This window comes from Wickerhamomyces ciferrii, contig 00057, assembly GCF_000313485.1.
Source record: "Wickerhamomyces ciferrii WGS project CAIF00000000 data, strain NRRL Y-1031 F-60-10, contig 00057, whole genome shotgun sequence".
In the NCBI taxonomy this organism is placed as follows: Eukaryota; Fungi; Ascomycota; class Saccharomycetes; order Phaffomycetales; family Wickerhamomycetaceae; genus Hansenula; species Hansenula ciferrii.
In genome coordinates, this window is record NW_011887683.1 from 90,951 (window position 1) to 114,014 (window position 23,064).

General features: G+C 27.5%; 6 protein-coding genes across 6 annotated transcripts; 1 reads left to right on the top strand and 5 right to left on the bottom strand.

The window, feature by feature from the left end:
- Positions 1-1,377: 1,377 nt before the first annotated feature.
- On the bottom strand, positions 1,378-2,628 carry BN7_2464 (WSC domain-containing protein; the record flags this gene model as incomplete). Its single annotated transcript, XM_011276938.1, has 1 exon — positions 1,378-2,628. The coding sequence occupies one exon, from the start codon at positions 2,626-2,628 to the stop codon at positions 1,378-1,380; it is 1,251 nt and encodes a 416-aa protein (XP_011275240.1).
- Positions 2,629-3,657: 1,029 nt separating this feature from the next.
- Positions 3,658-5,193, bottom strand: BN7_2465 (uncharacterized protein; the record flags this gene model as incomplete). Its single annotated transcript, XM_011276939.1, has 1 exon — positions 3,658-5,193. The coding sequence occupies one exon, from the start codon at positions 5,191-5,193 to the stop codon at positions 3,658-3,660; it is 1,536 nt and encodes a 511-aa protein (XP_011275241.1).
- A 227-nt stretch (positions 5,194-5,420) lies between these two features.
- On the bottom strand, positions 5,421-6,335 carry BN7_2466 (Minor capsid protein; the record flags this gene model as incomplete). Its single annotated transcript, XM_011276940.1, has 1 exon — positions 5,421-6,335. One exon carries the CDS (start codon positions 6,333-6,335, stop codon positions 5,421-5,423), a length of 915 nt encoding a protein of 304 aa, XP_011275242.1.
- A 418-nt stretch (positions 6,336-6,753) lies between these two features.
- BN7_2467 (Kynurenine/alpha-aminoadipate aminotransferase mitochondrial) lies at positions 6,754-8,223 on the top strand (the record flags this gene model as incomplete). The annotated part of the gene is made up of 2 exons (XM_011276941.1): positions 6,754-7,621; positions 7,709-8,223. The coding sequence occupies 2 exons, from the start codon at positions 6,754-6,756 to the stop codon at positions 8,221-8,223; spliced, it is 1,383 nt and encodes a 460-aa protein (XP_011275243.1).
- A 10,968-nt stretch (positions 8,224-19,191) lies between these two features.
- BN7_2468 (Zinc finger protein) lies at positions 19,192-21,021 on the bottom strand (the record flags this gene model as incomplete). The annotated part of the gene is made up of 1 exon (XM_011276942.1): positions 19,192-21,021. The coding sequence occupies one exon, from the start codon at positions 21,019-21,021 to the stop codon at positions 19,192-19,194; it is 1,830 nt and encodes a 609-aa protein (XP_011275244.1).
- Positions 21,022-21,462: 441 nt separating this feature from the next.
- BN7_2469 (Meiotic sister-chromatid recombination protein 3) lies at positions 21,463-22,846 on the bottom strand (the record flags this gene model as incomplete). Its single annotated transcript, XM_011276943.1, has 2 exons — positions 21,463-22,744; positions 22,842-22,846. 2 exons carry the CDS (start codon positions 22,844-22,846, stop codon positions 21,463-21,465), a joined length of 1,287 nt encoding a protein of 428 aa, XP_011275245.1.
- Between the last annotated feature and the right edge of the window lie 218 nt (positions 22,847-23,064).

Genomic DNA, 23,064 nt, shown 5'->3' on the forward strand with positions numbered 1-23,064 from the left:
ACTCAACACTTTACGTTCAAAAACAATATTTTCATGTTAATTATAAATATTTGCCACAAAGATCAAGAAATTTTTTTGCCAGCTGCATCGTTAAAAATTACGTGTGTGTACCAAGTATTAACAATATACTACACATTAAAAGATTTTATTCAAATTATAACGTTGAGCTGGCTCAAAGCTGAAACAAGATAGTATTGCCAATTCGAGAATCATCTTTCATGCTCATTCATTGATTGTTGAGCTTATAGCTCATTGTTTAATGTATATATTGTTACATATATTGATCCCTTTATTTCACACAATTTCAATTTTATAATATTGAATGAAGTGGAAATATGTAATCAATTCATTCAAATCAGTATGTTTGAATATATAATCACTACATGGACAATTGAAAGAATAACAAACCATGTGTATAAATGTAGATCACTATAATTTCAAATGATTCAAAATACAATCATAACATGACTTCAATTTATATAAGTTGAATATTATATCAAATAGAGGAGATCTCAAATATAATTTATATTATACCTTCAAATTGTCAATACCAAAATATCAGAACATCTCCTCCATGAATTCAATGTAAACATAACTGCAAACACATTAACTAAAAGAAGTATTGGAGATTATATGATCACCACAGAAAAACGTACGTATAACATGATTATATTAAAGACGTGATTAATGAAAATTCAATTCTAGTATTGAATGTTAGGATCTAATGTTCCAAACTTACTAAAAAGAATAACTAAAGCTAAAGCGCATTTGAACAGAAGCTAACATGATATTGTCGTAATAATTCCTTATTTCACTAGAATATTATAACAATATCATTTTTTTTTTCAACGGATCGTGAAAAAATACGTGTCTTTACCGAGTATCAACATCAATATATCAAGTTTCAACTATAATATTGACGCCAGCAAACTAACTACACTTTATATTGTAACCTTTTTTTTTTCATTTATAAACTATATATATATAAATTATACCCTTAAAAATATAAAAAAAGAAAATAACAATTAACATAAAAACTAAAAATACATGATTATCTGAGCAAGAATAAAAAAAAAATGAACATAAAGAATGTTGTTTGAATGTATGTGATAAAGAATGTAAAGAAAAAAATAAACCCTAATTTTATTTATCTATAAAATGTTGTTATTTGTTAAGGTTTATTTTTTATAAAAATTGGTATCAAATTATATTGATATAAATGCAAACCCCTAAATTCCTTTTAAAACCAAATTTTTAATAAAAAAGAAAAAGAATATCAAGAAATAACTTTATAAAAATGAAAAATGAAATGAATGTCTTTTTGAATCATAACCTTTTTTAAAATATTCTATGATTTATAAATATATGCTTTGTTATTCATGATTTAAATTTTTCAAAATCACTATCATCACTAAAATTAAAATCATCATGATCATTATGTAAAGTAGTATCATTTAAAGTAGTTTCATCAGGATTAACCACCCTAAGAGTTTTTTGAGTTCTTTCATCAGGTAATGAACCATTACTTAATCTTTTTCTACCAAAATTATCAGTATTTATTATTGGAGTTGGTTGATCAAATCCATTAAATGAACCATTTGAAATTTGGGATGTTGTTAATGGATCATTACGTTTAAATTCATGGGGATAAAATGACATATCATTATGAATTGGTGTTGTTGTTGGTGATTTTTCTAAATTTTCTGAAGATGAAGAACGTCTTGATTTGATGAATAAGAAAACACATAATGCAATGATTGCTAATATACCAATTGATGCACCAATTGCAATACCTGCAATTGCACCTTTACTTAATCCATTATTATTTTTTTTATTTGAATCTGATGATGATGATGAGGAAGAAGCAGAGGATGATGATGAAGCTGATGCTGAAACTTGATTTGAATTTTGATTTTCAGTTGGAGTTGCAGTTTGATATGAAGTAACCACAGTATTTGATTGAGAAATTAATGAAGTTATAATGGAAACTTGTGTTGATTGTTTTGCTGTTGAAGTTGATGATGAACTTGTAGAACTTGTTGTTTGACTTGTAAAAGTTGAACTAGAACTTGTTGAAGTTGATGAGCTTGTAGTACTTGTGGATGAAGATGAAGTAGAAGAACTTGTAGTACTTGTACTTGATGAAGTTGATGAAGTTGATGAAGTTGAAGTACTTGAAGAAGTTGAGCTTGTGGATGAACTTGTTGAAGTTGAACTTGTAGATTGTTGAGTTGAACTAGTACTAGTACTACTAGTGGTCTCACTTGAACTATTATCATCATCATCACTATCGGTATCTTCTTCACCAGTAGTATAAACAGTAAATGAATCACTACCACCACATGTTTCAGAAGGATAACCAGAACAACTTGTATCACAACCATCAGTTGTTTCTAAGTTTGAAGGTAATTTATTCCCACAATAACAAGTTTTACCATTATATAAAGCAGCAACAGAATAACCAGAACATTGTTTTTCACAATAACTACTTGATTGCCATGTATAATCACCTTTTGAAGTTAATATTGATTGTAAATCACTTTTAGAATAACAACCTTTTTCACTGAAGTCAGCAGCGTATATTTGGGAAGCGAAGAGGAATAATAATGGTATTATTTGAGTCTTCATGGTTGTGTTTTGTTTGGTGTTTGGTGTTGTTGTTTGTTTTGTTGTTGATGCTGTTTATCCGTGTCTAATTATAGCCAAAAGAATAGCAGTGATATAAAAAAAAAGAGTGTATGAATGTAATGAATGAAATGTAGTTTTGAAACTAAAGAGAATGGAAGTGAATGAATATATTGTGTGTACTTTGTTTAATGAATGTTGATACTCTCTGAACTTGGTGGTTGAACTGGTTTAAGATTTTAAAAGTTGTTGATTTTGATTGTTGACAATTTTTTTTTGTTTTGATTTCAGATTTCGCTTAAGATCGAAGCGGTCTAGAACTGGGCCATGGGCTGCGCGGGAAGCGTGGGTGGGCTATCTGTGCGTGGCCGGTGGCAAGGTACGGTTCTCTGCCTAGGACTCTACCTAGCACTCCTGCCTAGAGCCTAAAACTCCCACCTAACACACTGTTACACCACCAATCTTCACTTGCATTTTCACACTTTAAACTGAAATTTGAAATCTGATACGTCAAATGAAATCATAAAACACGGTAATTTAAAGGGAAGTAGACAGAATTAGAGAGAAGAACTAGGGCATTCAAGAGATCTAGGAGTAGACTACTAGTAGTTAGTTACTAGTTAGAGTCTAGACACTGGCAGCTACACGGATCTCTGTTGTCTGTTGTATCTCAAACACGATTAATTAATGATTCAAAACATTCTCTACATACCATGATCATCGCACCATTGATCAACGAACGCCTGGCCAAACTGTCACAAAGTGATACAAGATACCAGTCATAAATTGATTAATGATATTATATGATCTATTACATACCAACTATTATACTATACTACATCTATTATACTATTATACTAGCTAGTTGAATATCCATTACCTCATTCTTCATAGATCTTTTATATTTCAAAATCCCAGATCTAGATTTAAGGTACACTTCACCGTACATTAAAAATTAAAATACGTGTCGCGCTAAATTTTAGGTACACAGATTACATAATACATATAAACTATTACTATTATATCATTATATTAAACATTATTATAATCATCTTCATCTTGTAAAAATTCATTCAAGAATTCATTAAATTTTAAACTTGATTTATTAAATTTATGATATTTATTACCATATTTATTAAAAAAATTTCTTAAATCTTCATTTATAAATTTATTAATTTTAATTAATTCTTGTGGATTAACCAATGGTGTATTTGTTTTATATGATTTATATTCAAAATCTTTTAATTTTAATTTCATAAGGGCTATGATTTCAACATCTGTATAAAATTTATTTATTAATTGATCATGTATGGGGAATAAAATTTGATTTAATTGTTGTATACTTGGTTTAAATTTTGATATTGGATCATTATTAAATTTATTATAATATTCAATAAATTTATCTAAAATCTTGGGTTCAATCACTGGTTTACTATATTTTAATTCTTCATTAAACCAAGGTAATAAACCTGAATGCTCAAAACATGAAATAACCAAATTTTTATAATCTTTAACTAACCTATCCAATGACCATTGAATAATTTGATATATTTGTTGTGATGTAATCCTAATTTCTAAACTTTGTGAATAAATTTGCCAAATCTTAATCTTAATCAACATTTTAATCAATTGTCCAATCCCTAAATAAAAAGGTTGATATTCAATTGATTGTTGTCTTCCATAACCTAAATAATTTAATTGAGTTTGTAAATTTGGATTAAACCATATTATACCAATTTTATCAAATTTTTCTAAACTCAGGACATGTTCAAATTTTAAACTTAACATTATATATATCTTTTTATCCAATTTATTATTTATCTGGGTTAACCAATCTAGGAAAATTTCATTTGAAATCTTTCCCAGGGAACTTTGATAATACCCTGGACCTTCAACATCATGTGAAGAATTAACAACAATTGGATCAAATTTCCTTGAATTTTTATAATTTATTAATACTCCAACATGGAAATTCCATGAAGAATTATTCAAATTATTCCCATCATTAATTAATAATTCTTCATATTGGAAAATATCCTGAGGCTCAATATTTTCCAAACTCTTCTTAAAAGAATTTCTCTCTGCAGATAAACTTGTAAAACAATTTGCGAAATTTAATTTTAAATTAACATAATCTATTAAAACATCTTTACGTTTTTGATGTTTTTGTTTAAAATGATAACACCAACCATTTGATTTATTTAAATCTTTTGTTATACCAATTAATTCACCAAATTTCTTGTATTGTGAAATTAATTCCCTTTCTGTAAAATTTTTATTAAACCAAATGTTTTGTTCATACCAAAATTCAAGACATTTATAAATCAATTCATTTTGGAAAACTGGTGCAACTTTATATTGGGATGAATCATTATATTTAACTTTTTTATATGATTCTCTTAATTCATCTTCATGCTTTAACCATCTATTAAAACTTGATTTTGTTATACTAAATAAATTTAAATCTTGAAAATATTTAACTGTATATAATTGTGATTTTGTACCATTTGAATAATACCAATCTAATACTTCAATTTTTTGTTCTAATGTAGCTCTTGATAAACTCATATTTTACCAATGTTTTTGATTTAATACCCATTAATACCCTTTAATTCCAGGATTGTTATTTATTTAAAAATTTTAATTAACCCCGAATTGATGATGTAATCAAAAACAAAAACAAGAAAAACACCGGATAAATAAAACCCATTTATTTAACCGGGAACCATAAAACCATAAAACCTTAAATCACTAAAAACCATAAAAACCACCAAAAAAACCTAAGTTTATGATGTTCAAAACTTGATTAATTTACCATTAATATCCTTTTCACCATTCAAATCAACTTGTTGTCCATTATTAATAAACCCACCAGGAGTTCTTGTGATTCTTGGTGAAGGACTAAATAAATTAACATAATCATTCATATTAAATCCTGGAGTCTTGGATAAATTAATTAAATTATTTGAATTAATTAATGGATTTCTCTTGGGAGTATTTGGTGTTGCAAATTTATTTAATGAATTTATTGATGATGAATTTGGTAATGATTGTTGTTGATGTTGAGGTTGTTTGGAAGTTGAAGAATTTAGTGCTAAATGAGATTGAGATCTTTGTGGAGTTGATGGATAATTTTTATATTGAATTGGTGAAGGTGAAGTTGCTAAAAACATTAATAAATCTGCGCCTTCATCATGATGATTTCCTCTTTTTGGGGTTTGTAAATGTGGTTGACCACCTTGTTGTTGACCCTGTTGTGCAGAACCTCTAACTGGTGATGAAAAATTTGGTTGTGTTTTATTTGTTGAATTTGAATTATAAATATCTGTATTTAAATTGATTTTTTGTTGTGGTGGAGTTTTAGGTATGATTGGAATTTGAAATTCTTCATATAATGGTGATGATGGTGGTAAATTTGTTTGATGAATTGAAGATTTAATTGGTGAATTTTCATCTTCTGTCTTGTAAGCATCATAATTTGAATCAATAGATTTCTTATGTTTTAAAGATTTTTGTGGTGTTATATTAATTTTATTTATACCACCATTATGAATTATATTATTTGAATTTGAATTTGAATTTAAAGATTTTTCCTTCAACTTGGATTTTAAATTTGTTTTAGATAATCTTGATTTTAATTGTTTTGTAATTCTTGTTAATTCTGCTCTTTTTAAGATACTTTCAGCAGCTATATCTTCTTGTCTGCTCATTATTTCTTATGTATTTGCCTTTATTCTGTTAATATCCCTTAAAATATAGATTATGTAGTTAATTAAAAAGATAAAGAATATTCAAAATTATATTCATTTACAACCAAACAAACAAATTTTTGCATTTTTGGCAGGAGTGGTACGCTTTTTTTTCGCGTTTTAAGCAACGAAAATATTTAAGAAATTTCCAAATTAAGAACGAAATTTAAAACTTTAAAACGCGTCTCATTTGGTTTCCTGATTGGGTGAATTACCATTTTGGGAAGTTTAGCCGATGAGACACAATTAATTTTGGAAAGATAGGCCATAACTTTTAAGTACCAAAAGATTGAAAAGTAATATATAAAGAAGTTGATCTTATCTATTATCCCATTGTTATATTGCTATTGATCATCATTAATATCATCATTAGATCACAATGTCATTTGAACCAGAGAAATATTTCAATAAAGAAGAAATTGAATCATCAGATTTTTATTTACCTTTACCACCAAAACCATATCCAATTCATTCAGATCTTATCAATTTATCAGGTGGTCGACCAAATTCAGGATTTTATCCTGTTGAATCAATATCACTTAATTTGAAAAAATCACCATTTGATAAGAATCCAACTACAGAATCTTTAGAAATTCCATTTGATAATGAGGGATCAACAAGTGAATTAGATATTACTCAAGGTTTACAATATGCTCCAGGTCAAGGTTTCCCTCAATTATTATCACAAATTTCAAAGTTTACCCAATTCCATGGTGCTAATATAGATGAATTCCAATCATTAATAACTTCTGGTTCTGGAGATTCATTAAACAAGATCCTCCAGGGGTTTATCGATCCTGATGATACAATCCTTGTTGAAAATTATACTTATACACCAATTTTTGCAACTTTTAAATTTAATAAAGGTATTATGATCCCATTACCTATTGAATTTGATCCTAGTGGAACTAATCCACATTTGAATCCTGAAACTTTGGAAGATATTTTGAAAAATTGGCATAAAGGTCCTTATAAAGATTTAAAATTTCCAAAATTTTTATTTACAGTACCAACTCAAAATCCTTCAGGTTTATTAACATCATTTGAAATTATTCAAAAAGTTTTAAAAATTGTGGAAACATTTGATTTATTAATTATTGAAGATGATCCTGATGGATTTATTCGTCATTTACCAGAAATCCCAAAGAATGAAGAAATTATCACAAATGTCAAATTTCAAGAATATAAAAAATCTTTACATAATTCATCATATTTATCAACAAATTCACCTCGTGTACTTCATTTAGGTACTTTTTCTAAAACAATTTTCCCAGGGATTAGACTTGGTTTTATAACTGCTCATTAATCAAAATTCATTAATCGTTTAACTGAAGTATCTAAAACCACAACAAAAGCACCATCAGGATTATCTCAATTAGTTTTAACAAATTTGATTAAACATTGGAACGAATCAATAAGTTCTATAATTGAAGATGGTGATGAAAGAGAAGAAATTGATGGTTATTTATCATGGACTTATAAAGTTTCATTAGAATATACCAAAAGATCTGAAGGTTTATTCAATCATTTCCAGACCTTAAAATCTGTTACTAGAAAATTAATATCACCAATAAAACCACAAGGTGGTATGTTTTTCATTATAAAATTCAATTTTAAACTTGATAGAGGACAATTTGAAGCTTTAAGATTTAAATTTATTAAATATGGTGTCTTAGTTATATTGGGTAATTTAATGAGTTTTGATAATGAATATAGTGCAAATAGTGATTTTATAAGATTGACTTTATCAAATGTTGATAAAGTTGATGAATTAATTGAAGGTGTTGATAGATTAGATAAAGCTGTTTTAGAATATTATGATCTTGATTATGGTACTGATACATGTTAAATATTGATAGTGACTTCCAGTATTGATTTAATAGTTTTTATATAGATGTTGATATGTGTGAATTTATGAATCTTTTTGGTTACTTTAAATCGTATAATAATGACCTACATTTGTATAGATTTTGAAAAAGAATGAAATATGTATATGAAAGTAGATCACTATAATCACAAATGAATCAATACAATCATAACATATTCCTTGTGTATTATATGGGAATAACAATATAATGTAAAACCAAGTCAATTTATAAACAAATTGGTTAATATCAATTATATGTTCTCATATATCATCAGAAATGCTTGGTTTCGACACAATGGGACCATTCGTTGTAAAATGGAACATTAATCACCTTCTTACTATTGTAGTACAGGAATACGTATTCTGAAAGTACAAACAAAGACAAATGGGTAAACTTAAAATCCAAACTTTTAATTTAAGGAAATCATCTTCAGTCTGTATAAATGATCGAACGAAATTTTTTTATATATAAAGTGTATAAGTATTGAAAGCGCGGCCCCTTAATCGTGTATAAACACACCAGTACATCATTAGAACTTCAATTATATTATCAAAATTCCACCAATTTTGTATAGTTTATCTTGGATTTCGAGTATTGTATGAAAGTGGGATCTAATAGAGAGAATATAGCTACAATAACATATTGAAAAAGAACATCAAAACATGTATATAAATAGTAGTTCACTATAATTTCAGATGAATCAAATACTAATATAACACATTATGGAATTGAATACTATCAAACAAGATAAAAACATATCTGCATATTGATATGAATTAAATTCAATATAGTAGCTTAGGATTTGTTAATTTAATTTGATATTGTTTAGATTTTACCAATACGAATAACATCTATGATAATCAAGCTTATATGATCAAAACGGTAAGATTTGACGAGTTCAAAACATTAATTTTCTAGTATGTCCTTAAATCTAGACAATAAAGAAAACTTGATCCTAAATTATAAACCTTATAAGTGTGCAACATGGATATTTTCTATCCCTTTTATAATCAAAATTAAATTTCAAAAGCTAGCTGGCTGGTTGAAACTATTTCTGATAATCGCGATTTTTGTATCCTTCATGAAAAATTTAAAATATTGTTGACATGTAATTACAAACTTCGACAATTTATACATACCGTATCTTTAATGAATCTAATAGATTTTGGTTTCATTCCAATACACTCTTTCATTTCATGCACTCAAGAGCTAGATTAGCAAACACTGTTGGCCAAGGTTTTTTTGATAAACGCACTGAGCATGATTCAATATCTTTCAGATATAGGATATAGGCCTTGTATCATATCTGCCTTGATTGTTTTCTCGGTCACTGATTTTCATAATTAACTTGAATTTATACTTCATTCAATTAAACTTCGACTAAAATGAGGTTGTGCTAATTAAGTATTAATTATAAGCTCACTTTAGATGGATATAAAAAGATATTTCGTATAAGGTTTCATCCACTTTATCAAGTATCTTTAATATATATTCTTTACTGTTCTCCAAAGATTATTGATGTTGTAGCACTAAAACTATTTCAGCTATGAATAAAATATAAATATCCCATGGCCAGTCGATTTTATAGAAACAATTATATGATATACATCTTGAAATCTACTGGATAACTTGAAAAAGAACAAAAGACATGTATATAAATAGTAGATCATTATAATCACAAATGAATCAAATACTGCTATAACATATTTTTCTTATATATTCTGGATACTGAACATCTATCATCATGTAAAGGTTTTGTTCCTTTAACAATGGACAATCAATCAGAGAATATTCAAAGAGTGAATATTACATGGAAAAAGATTAAAAAACAACGGTTTGTTACTATTAGGAACTATAATGCTGCCAGATCGAACTAATAAATATTGTTGTTAGTATTTAAGTTCCATACTTAGCTTTAATTCATGTATCAGTATATACTTGAATCAGCAAATCTCATTCTAAAAGAATTAAGTGTCAAACCTTTCAATTGCAGATGTTTAACCAAATAGATTTATAACTCCACGGTCTAAATGTTGTATACTTATTCACATACACTAGTATTACAAAAAAAATTATGGATTTGATTAATGATATGAGTACTGGTTAACTCATGGAAATGTGATTAATTGGTTATAAAATCAAAATAATTGCTGATCAAAACATTCGCGTCGATCGCGAATTATTATATAATTATAAATTATTTTTGTTGCCAGTTTGTTTTCTTTTACTTTTTCCTTCTTATTTTTTACCAACTCTTTAAGAAAGGAATATCAAACTAACATGTTTCATTATGGCTGTAATCAGATACTTGCTAACAATTACATTTTGGTTGATAACGCATGAATGATGTCCATAGACCACAATCGTATTTATTTCCTTGCTTTCATGCGTATAAAATAAATAAGCTGCTTAATCATATGTTTAGAGTGAATCTAAATTAGTACTCATAAAGTATTATAAATTAAAAAGCTTACACAATATGAATATAACAGAGGATATTTCGTATAAGGTTTAATCAACTTTATCAATTATCTTCAATATATATTCTTATACATTTTCAAGAATAGTTACAATGTAGATATCCATGATCGAGTATAAGATCTCCATACTACAACTCATGAATGAAAAAGAATACTGAAAAACATGTACTCATAAATAGCAGATCACTTTAATTTCAAATGAATCAAATGCTATTAGAACCAAGTCCTCTTAATATACTATATGATCTAAAATTAAGTAAATATATCATATTTAACAGATTGATCTTATGTATCCAATTTATAGATGTAACATCCAGAGATTATGTTGCTAAACAGCGACGGGATGTGAAGGTGGAAAGCAGGTAGAACACCAGATGGATGACAATTATCCACATTTGAATTCAAACCATTCATAAAATCAAAGTTTGAGAAGATTTCACCATGACCTTATTTGAACCAGCTAAAGATTAAAACAAGTTCAAAAAATTTTGTCTCTTATCTCAGCTTGTTCCATAAAATCGCGATTTTACCAAGGGTTACGTCGCGCGCGCACACAGCTAAATAATTGATATTGAAAATTTTAACTTTTACTTTTGAATCATTTCACAAAAGTTCATAAATATTTGTGCGTTCTTCGAATTCTGTCCACATCAGCTCTTGTAAATACAGCTCGGAAATTTATTGATAGTTGGATATATTCCGCAGCTTAACAAGTACAGCTGTGTAAAGTTAATTCATATATGAACTTATATTTCATAGAACATAAAATTAACTAGCTTATATTGATCAATGATCATATATTATATATGATCTTCCATGTTGAGTTTACAAAAATTCATATATTGTTTCATTAATATATTATAATATTATGACATATCAATATCAAGCTCATAATAAAGATATACATAAATATGATATTTCGTATAAGGTTTAATCAACTTTATCAAGTATCTTTAATATATGTTCCTTACTGTTTTCAAGCACGGTTATTGTTATGTAGAATACTTAGCTATAGAACTTTACAATCATTATAAGAGATATATTATAATTCATTATAATAACACCACTTTATCACTACAATTCATTGAAAAAGAAGGTAAGACATGTATATAAAAGCAGATCACTATAATCTCAAATAAATCAAACACTAATATAACACATTCTAGAATTGATTAGTAGCAAAAAGATAAATTAAACATATCTTGATCTTTAAATATATAATATGAATTAAATTCAAATTGATACTAGATTTGTAACAAAAGAACATCATTGACAATGCTTATATACATTGTCCAGTTTGCAGAGTCAAAACCAATAATACATCATATGCTAGCCGATACCACCAAAATATGGTTGTTAAGAGACATCTAGCCACATGAATTACAGATCTATCATTCAATCTTTTTAAACTCAAAATTAAAATACCCTTAAGAAGCTGGGTTGGGTGTTGGGCAGGTAAAATTAATGAAATCGCGATTTCTATACCAACATTGAAAAATTGAACAATTTTTTTGGATCTTTCTTAGTACACTCCCTGTATTTCTCCATGGTAAATGAATTTGTTGAAGAATATGAGTCGTTTGTTGATCATCTAGTGCTTAAGGAGAAGAATTGAAAATGCTTGGATCGGACTATATTTCATTGAATGTTAACAAAATAGATGAAATATTTTCATCTATATACACTTGGCTTCAAATTCTTTCACCCAGTATTTTTGTTTCCTTGATTATTTTTCACCCATCATTAATTTTAAATATTTCACAAGCTTAAACTTATACATTATTTGAAATCATATTCCATCTTGATTGAAACCAATGGGTACTGTTTTAAAGTATTGATTATAGCTTACTTAATATGGATATTATAAGAAGATATTTAGTGTAAGGTTTCATCAACTTTATCAAATATCTTTAATATAATATATTCTTGTTCAATTTTCAGAAAGATTATTGCTGTAGAATATATATTCACTTTAACTATGAATACAATTGACATTCACCATCGATTTCAGGAGGTACATTTCTCTATATAATTAGGTCTACGTTAAGATGATCCAAGCAAAAAAACAAACGTAAAACAAGTGTATAAATAGTAGATCATTATAATCACAAATGAATCGAATACTATAATCACAAATATTTCCTTTATCCATATATCCAACATGTAATCCATTATGATGCAAAGACTTGATCGACTTCTTAACAATAAATTCCAGAGTTGATCAGCCCTTGAATTGGATATCACGGAAGCTAATTGTGCATTGTTAATATTTAACTCATGTATAAAAGTTGTAAATACATTCATATTCAGATATGGGTTTTGGTTAATTAAGTAAAAATGATTCAAATAAGAAAATCATCATCATTAACCAACTACCTAGCATTTGAATCAAAAGCTAAAAATACATACGTAATATTATTCTAATTAGTAAAACACGACAGCGAAAAATTTGCAAGATACCTAAAAAACTAGACAATATACAACAATATCAGTGCTCCAGATATAACCTTAACATACAAAGAGCCCAAGTTACAACTTACGACTTACAATGTGCATGTTATAAAATCAGAATATCGCGATACATAATATGATCAATTAATTGATTTTATTCGCGTGATGTATGCGGGTAAATTTTATCAGAGCGCGTCGCGTGTCGATCGCGATTTTATTATTGTTTATAAAATTTATGTTTGTTTACTTTTACACTTTTACTTTTACTTTTACTTTTACTTTTACTTTTACTACTTTTACTTTTACTTCTACCAAAATGTTCTTTAATTCTCAAAGATTCACAATTGTCTCTTGAAATGGGATTCTAGAAGAATGTGGGCTATTCTTGCTGGAGTCAGGTATTTACCGATGAATTTTTCCATGTTTAACATGTTTGCATTTGTGAGATCGTTAAGGACAATGATAAACAATCATTTCCGTTTTTCTGTACGTATCATACAATATCATAAGCTTAATTTTATAATACGTCTAAAGGGAACTTAAAGTGAACCTAAGGGTCATAAAGTATTATAAATAACACGCTTGCTCAATATTAGAATATAATAGAAGGTATTTCGTGTAAGGTTTAATCAACTTTATCAAGTATCTTCAATATATATTGTTCTTTACTATTTTTTAAAAGTCCAGCTTGTCATGTAGAATTTATATAACTACGTTAGCTATGTATATGGTTGGCAATATATTCATTCCAGAATAGATCATAGTCATCAGTATTAGCTAGCTCGATATTCCATGAATACTTAATCTACAAAAAAAGAAATAATAACTTGAGAAAAACAACAAGACATGTAATATATATAAAAGTAGATCATTATAATCGCAAATGAATCAATACTTCAACATCACGGCCCGGAGGTTCACTAATATATTCTTAGTTTGAACGTATCATTATATATCATATATTCATAATATATTATAGAGTACTGCACAAATAAACTCAAATATGGCTTCGAAAGAGACGAGTTCAATAATTGGCAAGATTGATACTTCACGATTGAAATGAAGTACCGTTTGAATCAAGCTAAGCAAAAACACAACAACTATCATTTAAAAAAAACTTTTTGGGTCTTTAACATAAGGAAACTGCATGATTTGGGTTCATTGGTAATGAAAAATTCAACTTGATATAATCGACATTATACTAATTATTATATTATAATGTCACCACAACTTTTAACTTTCTTCATGTGAATCGTGATATGACCGGGTAAAATTTATCATCATCATGATGCATGCGATATGGATTATAATACTAGAATTAACTTATGATTAAACTTACTTTTAATTTTAAATTACGTCGTCAACTTTAACCTTTTCTTTTGAACTCAATTATGATTATATAAATATCTTTGGAATTGTCTTAATTTTCTTGTTTGTATAGAATTGTCTTTATAGATCAGGTATAAATCAAGTGATCGATAGTAGAGATGTGCTGGACCTCTATATTTCACAAATTTCTGGTCCGTGGTCCCCTGGTCCTTGGTCCGCAGGACCAAAATTTGGTCCTCACCAAGAGTTCTGTCTGTATTTTATAAGAAATAAGACTATTATACGATTTTTCCGATCGAATTAAACGCTTGTATTTCCTTAGAAACCATTAGAGCTAATAATTAAACTCATTTGGTGCGATTGAAGTTATGGAGCTTATGTAAATTATTATGTAATCTGAAAATTTGCGGGCCAAAAATAGAGGACCAAGAGCAAAAGAACATCTCTAATCGATAGACATCATCATCAATTAGAATTGGATTGTTTTCTGAAAAACCATTCACACATAAGCCATTAATGAGTCATAGCTTGATTGTTTAGATCTACAGCTGATCAATTTTATCTGATAATCAAAATTATGTTTCATCAATTTATATATACCATGTACATTACCATGGTATTAAAGTGAGAATATTATGTATGCGGTTTATTTACCGTTAGATTATTATATGAGCTAAGGTTATATGATAGAGTACCATAGCCCATTTAATAAGAATATAATAGAGGGTATTTCGTATAGAGTTTAATCAACTTTGTCAGGTATCTTTAATATATGTTCTTCAACTGTTTTAATCAAGCTAAGATTTTTACCATGTAGAATTATATTATTCTTATCTATATAAGGAAATTGTGACAATTGAAAGAAATATAGTCCATCTTACCTTATTAGAACGCTTTACTACATCACAATATTAAAAAAGAAGATATTAAAAACATGTATATGAAAGTGGATCACTATAATCACAAATGAATCAAACACCAATACAACATGTTTTTTAGATGTATATGCAATTAATGATATCAAATAATCATATACCTATAACCATATAAGTTTCTCAATCAATCGTTTTTGGTTCGTTTGAACTGATCAATAAAACGGTTTGATGGTTTGATTATTATGATATATTTTCATCATTGTAGCTTGCTCTTTCAGGGTGAAACGGAAATAAACCTGTGCCTAACTCACATTATAGACAATGCACTAAAGCGATTACAAAATACCTGGATAAAGACTTCACAACTAATCCTACTTGGTCAATATTATTATATAGCTGTACTAGTTCTAATTAGAATCCATAATTTTTTTTTGGAAAAATTTCTTCCGCGCATTCATTCAAAAAAATTCTTTGCACTGAACTTTTACATGTCTTTCCAACTAATTATAAACAAATTGTGGTAATTTTTTTCTAGAACTATTAAGGCAGCTAGCATTCCCTTTCTGCATTTGAGTAATTGATTTGTGATTTAAAACAACTTAATTGGGTATGATGAGAAAAACTATGTTGTTCTCATGATAGAACAGAGCTTATATTTATTCATTACTTGAAACCAGCTTGTGATAATATCAAATTTATATATTGGGGATAAAGTATAATGAATGATAAGCACCCATATCAATTATAGATATATAATATAGTGTATTTCGTATAAGGTTTAAACAACTTTATCAAGTATATTTAATATATATTCTTTACTATATTTTTTGAAAAGTTCAATTGTCATATATAGATCGAAAAACTACTAGTAGTTAATATAAGCTATGGACATATTGATTGACATTAATTCCAGATTTCGAGTATAGTCACCAGTCACCACTAGTAACTGATCTTGAGATTTCAAGATCTCTACACGAAAATAACTTGAGAAAAACAACAAGACATGTATATATAAAAGCAGATCATTATAATCACAAATGAATCAATACCATTACAACATGTTCTGCATAAGTCTATAATATTATGCCATATTAAAGAAATATTCTTTTGGATAAAATAGTGATACCTATACTGACGTTGGTTGCGTTATGGAACAATATATGTATCAAATAATAACTAACCATCGAAATGAATACTTAGAGCAGCTATTGCACAAATGACAGCCTCAACAAATATAGGATATTGTCCACACATAATAAGCATACTTTTTCCAGATCATGAACCAAGAATCAAATTGTGTCTCTCACGTATAATCAACAATTGCGATGAACGTCCAATCATTATAATATTGATGATGATCGCGCGCGAGCGCGCATTTTTACCCTGTTCACCAAATTTCCTTATGAAAAATTCAGGATACAAATTCATATCAACCAAGTTTCATTGAGTCTCTCCATCTGATGGATCATGGTACTTATATCTGTGAATTTTTTGAAGGGTCGAGGAATTTCTATTAAATAAACTTTTTTGTATTCGGTTCTATCACTGATGCACGTCTTCACTAAGTGATTAAGAAATAAGACCATCTATTGTGATGTTTATTTAAAGAACTTGATATATAACTAGCTATAGATTATATGTGATTATTATCAAGCTCTTTCATGATATAGATCTAAATTTTGATAACGGTATAAGGTGTAAAAACTTTATCTAATATCTAATTGTTGAATATATATCTTGATTTTTCATCAAATTACTATCAATAATGTAGATATCTGTGTACTAAAGACTGTTAAACAGCTACATAAATAGTTATGCACAAGTAGCTTTAGATTTATTTTACTTTATATAGCTACACTGACACACAGAATACTAATTCATGAAAAGGAAGATAAGACATGTATATAAAGTAGATCACTATAATCACAAATGAATCAATAACTAATATAACATATTCTCTTAGGTATATATGCCGGAAAAATCAAATATATAAGATAAAACCATATCTATTTCAGATATTTAGCTTTCATCTAATGATATAGGATCATCAGCTGCTGTAATTTTGAACTCCCGATTTACTTTATAATAGTTAAATTCACCAACTACAAGGCAAATATTTCGGATACCAACCATGATATCCTTAGAATTTAAAAAGGCATTCGATAGTGTTGACCAAAATTTTCATCAGATCCATATTGTGTATCTGAATTATAATTGCATTATAGGTTAAAATTGAGATACTTAAAATTTCGAAGGACAAATTTTTTCCAATTGGTTCAAATTTTCGCGTTCTGATACGCGAATGATCGTTGATATTTAAACAATTGTTTAATTATACTTGACGTTTTCATAGCTGTGGATCGTGGTTTATACACCATGTGCCATGTGAATATCCGAAGTGTTTTCTTACCAAATATCAATATTTCCAAGATGCAGGAGAGATTTTAGCTCAGCCATTGTGGGGGAGGTTGTACCTAAAAGTAACTTTTGAATGTTTCTTTTATAAATCACTTGAAACAAAATTCTCTATCAACATGTTCTAATTGAAGAGAATTTAAAGAACTTCAAGTAACATTATCTCAAGATTCTAACATGTTTTATAGACATACTATGAATATAATAGAGGATACTTTGTATTAGGTTCAATCAACTTTATCAAGTATTTTCAATATATGTTCTTCTACTGTTTTCAAAGAGTATTACCATGTAGAATATATTAATGAACGTGGTGATTTTATATATAGGAAAGTGACAATGATAATAGATATATTCCATCTTATAATAACTACATCACATAGAAAAAGAAGGTAAGACATGTGTATAAATAGCAGGTCACTATAATTTCAAATGAATCAAAAAACTATTAAAACATGTTCTCTGTAATATTAAATAATATGATTCAATTAGCTAGCTAATATTTATCAGTAACAAAAGTACGTTTGACCTAAAACTGAAAAATCAGATCAGCTTTGATGTGAATCCCCCTTTAGTTATTTAAAAAAAAATGGGCCAAATAACAATACCATTAACGCTGGTTGTACACCAGTTCACAAAAATTAAACTATGCATCATGATACGAAAACTATCTCGTTAGATTTTGTAACTAACATATCTCACCATATTACAATGACATCCAACAACTTATAACGACGTTATTTTCACCAACTAAATTCTTTTCATTAAACAATTGATAATATTTGAAATTTCGTTCTTCATCTCTTGTTTAAATACTTTTTCAAATTCGCGAGAATTGCCACTATATAAAAATTAAAAATTTCAAAATAAACTTAAACTTTAACACATTGTACACTTCTTGAAATGAAGTCTAGAAGTATCCTTTTTTAACTTGAAATTGATATAATTTAGTTTTTGATCATCTCAGCTAAAAAGTTATGTAATGGATCTTTTATAAATGGTTTTAACAAAGATGGATGATGATAGCCATTGATATTTCTCACATATTGATTGTTCAGTTGTTTTTCAAAAGGATGACCCAAAAACGTTCAAAGATTTGGTGAATATAACTGTTTTAGAACCTTAGAATGAAGAAGTTGATTAAAGATTCATATACTTAAATTATAAATGACCTAATCCAGCTTAAGTTCTTACTTATAGATATAAAATTTGATTACAGTATAAGGTGAAATAACTTTATCTAATATCATTAAATATATATCCTGATTTTTCAGATCCACATTCAACGTAGTCAAATCAATCAAATCATAAAAACACTACAATATAAATCACTACAATAAACCAATCATAGAATATGAATATGCATAATAAATAAATAAATAGCAAAACCCCAACAACTTTAAACAAACCTTGAATTAAAATCTTGATTAATTCCATTAATTCCATTAATTGAACCAATTGATCCAATATTTAAAGGTGGTAATTTAATTTTCCCCATTTCTATATCAAATCTTGAACTTTTAAAAACATCATTTTGATTAATTGAACCTGGCATTTTTTGGAAATTATAATTTTGTTCATTCATGATTGATGATGTTGAGGAGATGGATGAGGATGTTGAGGATGTTGATAAAGATGGTAATAATTCAATTGAACTTATTGGTGAAATTGGACTAGTCACTTTATTAGTTTGATTCAAACTTGTTAAATCCCAAGATAATTTCAATTTTCCAATCCATTTGTCAAAACATCTTATAATCTTTGTTTGAATGTTTTCAGAACTTGGATTTATTTCATTAATCAAATATTCAAGACTTTGTATAACAGGATTATCAACCTCTGTTGTTGATTGGAATACTTTCAACAGGATCAAGAAAAATTCAATAATCAATTCTTTTGAATACTTAAAATTTGGTTTAAAATCTTGAATCTTACTTAGGAAGATTATTGGTATACCCAAAATACCTAAATTATTATTAAACTTTGATAAATTTAATGAATCCATATAATTTTGCATTAATTCTAATCTTTCATTATGATTTGATGCCTTGATGATTTGATTTATTGAAATTGGATTAAAATTATTATTAAATTCATACAAGTTCAAATATAATATATCCCATGATTTAGATGTTATTGGTGTTAAGTATTCATTAATCAAATCTTGGAATTTTAAGGGACAATTCAACAAAAGGTATCTTTTTTCAAGATTTATTAAATCATTTATAGGTGTTCCTTGGGTCCCTTGGTTTATGGATTTAGATTGAAATGATTTTGTAAACATTATAATCACATTATGTAAAACTTCATGATTATCAAACATTAAACTTTTTGAATTAAATTTCAAACATTGAATTTCATTCTTTAAACAATTAATCAATATTTGAGAATCTTGTGGTATATCAACTTTTTGTGATTTAGTAAATGAATTTATAATTAATTTTAATGAATTGTTAGTATTTGGTAATGATTTCTCTAGGACTAAATCATGAATCCCCATTGGTAATTTATTAAAATGGAATGAATATTCACTTAATAAATCATAAATTATCCAATAATTAAATAAAATCATATCATTTTCAACCAAGAAACAAGTTGATTCATTTAATTTATTCATTATAATACCAATTGGTATGAAATTTATGTTGTGGTTTAACATTAAGTATGCAATAATTGTTAAAGAAGTTATTGAATCTCTTGGATGTGGTATAGTTGATATTATTGACCATGCTTTGGATAACATAAAATCAGCTTGTTTTGGATCATGTTCAATAATACCAAATGCTTTGATAACATATAATAAATCTAAGTGTTGATCTAATGATGATAATAACTTATTGGAAACTATTGGTAGTTTGAAATTTTGACAAGTTGCCCAGTTCAAGATCTCCTTTGATTGAAATTTTTTAGATAATGTTAATATAGTTATTATTGAATCTTGATTATAGTGGAATATATCATCATCCATATGAATATTTGAAGCACTAACAACTGGATCAGCTTGTTCTTGTATTATTGATTCAATTTTCTGCTTTTTAATCAATTTCTCTTTAGAATGAACAGTTCTTAAATGACGTTGTAATAAATCTCTTCTAACAAAACAACTTGAACATTGATCACAATGGAATGGTTTTTCCTTGGTATGAGATCTTTCATGTCTTGATTTATGTTCTGACCTGGAGAATGGTCTAGCACAAAATGAACAGATATAACGACGTTGAGAGGGCATTATGAACAACTAACCATGAACTAGTAACCAACTGATCATATAATAGTTGTTGTATCAAGTGAAATATCAAAGTTTATATATGCTTAATTATGGAGGGGAGACACAGTTTACTCCCCACTAAAGAAGATCTGAGTATAAAACAATCAACGAGTATAAAAGATTTTAATAAGTAAACCAATCGGACTCCTGTGACACATATCAGCTGATACAAAGAGACGATTAACTAACAATCAATTACTAATATACCATAATATACCATATATCTATACTATTGTCCTATTATTCCCATACAATCAATTAAATCTAATAAAATAAAATATCCACTTAATAATTGTGGAGTTCATCCCCTCTTAAATTGTTTACCGCGTTGTTTAACTTTATAAGAATTACTTATTACGGATTCCGATTTCGGTTATATTATATATTGTATTATATAAGTGATTATTTAATCTTGAATAATTTAAATAAATTAAACTTCTTCTTCTTTTTAGTGGTTTTAGTTTTAGATGGAGGTTCTTCAACTGCTGTTTCTTCACTTGGTGTGTCTTTTATTGTATGATGTAGTGGTTGTGGTTCTTGTTGTGGTTCTTCCTGTCCAAATTTATTATTCAATTGATAATTATAATTTTTTTCATTCTTTGGAATGCTTGATTGTCTCATTGAATGTCTCTTGAATCCAGTCTTTGATTGTAATGATTTATATGGATGTTCTTGTTCTTGTTTTGTTTGATATGGTTGGATTTTAATCTGTGGCGGTGGCATTTGTTGTGCTTGTTGTTGTGGAGGAGGTACTTGTTGCTCTCCATACACCTTTCCCAAAGCTAATTGATATGCTTTATCATACATTTCTTGATCACTAATCTTTTTCTTTAATTTAGGTTCATTATTCCAATAATTAACACTATAATCTTTATATTTTGAACCTTTAGAAACATGTGAATTATTTGATAATATTGATACATTATCTTCAATACTAACTCTTTTCTTTGTTTTAGGTTTTGAATTTGATGTCTTAATAATTGATGAAGGTTTAGAACTTGATTCAGGTGATATTGGAGATATAGGAGGTTGAAGTGTCTCTTCATCTTGTTGTAAATTCTTGGGTATTATATCAAATGCATCACTATATATACTATCACCACTTTCATTACCACTATCTTCACCTTCTTGAATTCCACTTAATCCTCTATGAAATCCTGGGAATTTAATTTCATCATCTTCTTTAATACTTTCTAATTCTTGTGAACTTGTTATACTACCTGCATATTTAACAATAGGTGGACTTAATCCTCCATCAATTGAATTAGTTCTCTTATTACCAGGATGTTTTGGTAATGATAAATTCTTTGTTTCAGTTTTAGTTAATTCAAATGATCCCATTTTTTTGATAGTTTCAGTTGTTATAGATTTTAATCTACCATATTCATCCAAAGTCTTTGTAGTATGAACTATTGTTGTTCCATCTCCATCATTCTGTTGTCTTAGTGAATTTGAATTTGATCGTAGTGAATTAGTTCTATAATTCCCCAAACCATTTATTGAATTTGATCTAAAACCTTGATATGATCTTGAATTTAATGAATTTGTTCTGGATCCAGCATTAATACCATATGATCCATGATTATTTGTATATGGATTTGAAGTTAATGAATAAGTTCTTATAGCTTGATTTGCTGCATTTGTACTTAGATAATTATAATCTTGTTTTGGTTGTGTTTGATATCTTGATAAATCTGGAATTTTATTCTATAATTGCTGTTAATATTGATTCATTGTGATACTGATATTATCTGGGGATAAAACCTCAAATCATATAATACATCATAAAGTACTCACTTTTTTAGAATTTTTTCTTTCCAAGAATCCCATTATGAATTATAACTAATGTAATCAATACCAGCTGTCCATAAAAGTATTCAAAGTATAGTAAAAGTATTAAAATTGTGGTAATTCAATTCATGAGAATAATATGAAATTTGATGTTTGTTTACTTAAACTTGAAATGGAATTTAGCTACATTTGATTATGTAATGGTTGGTGAAG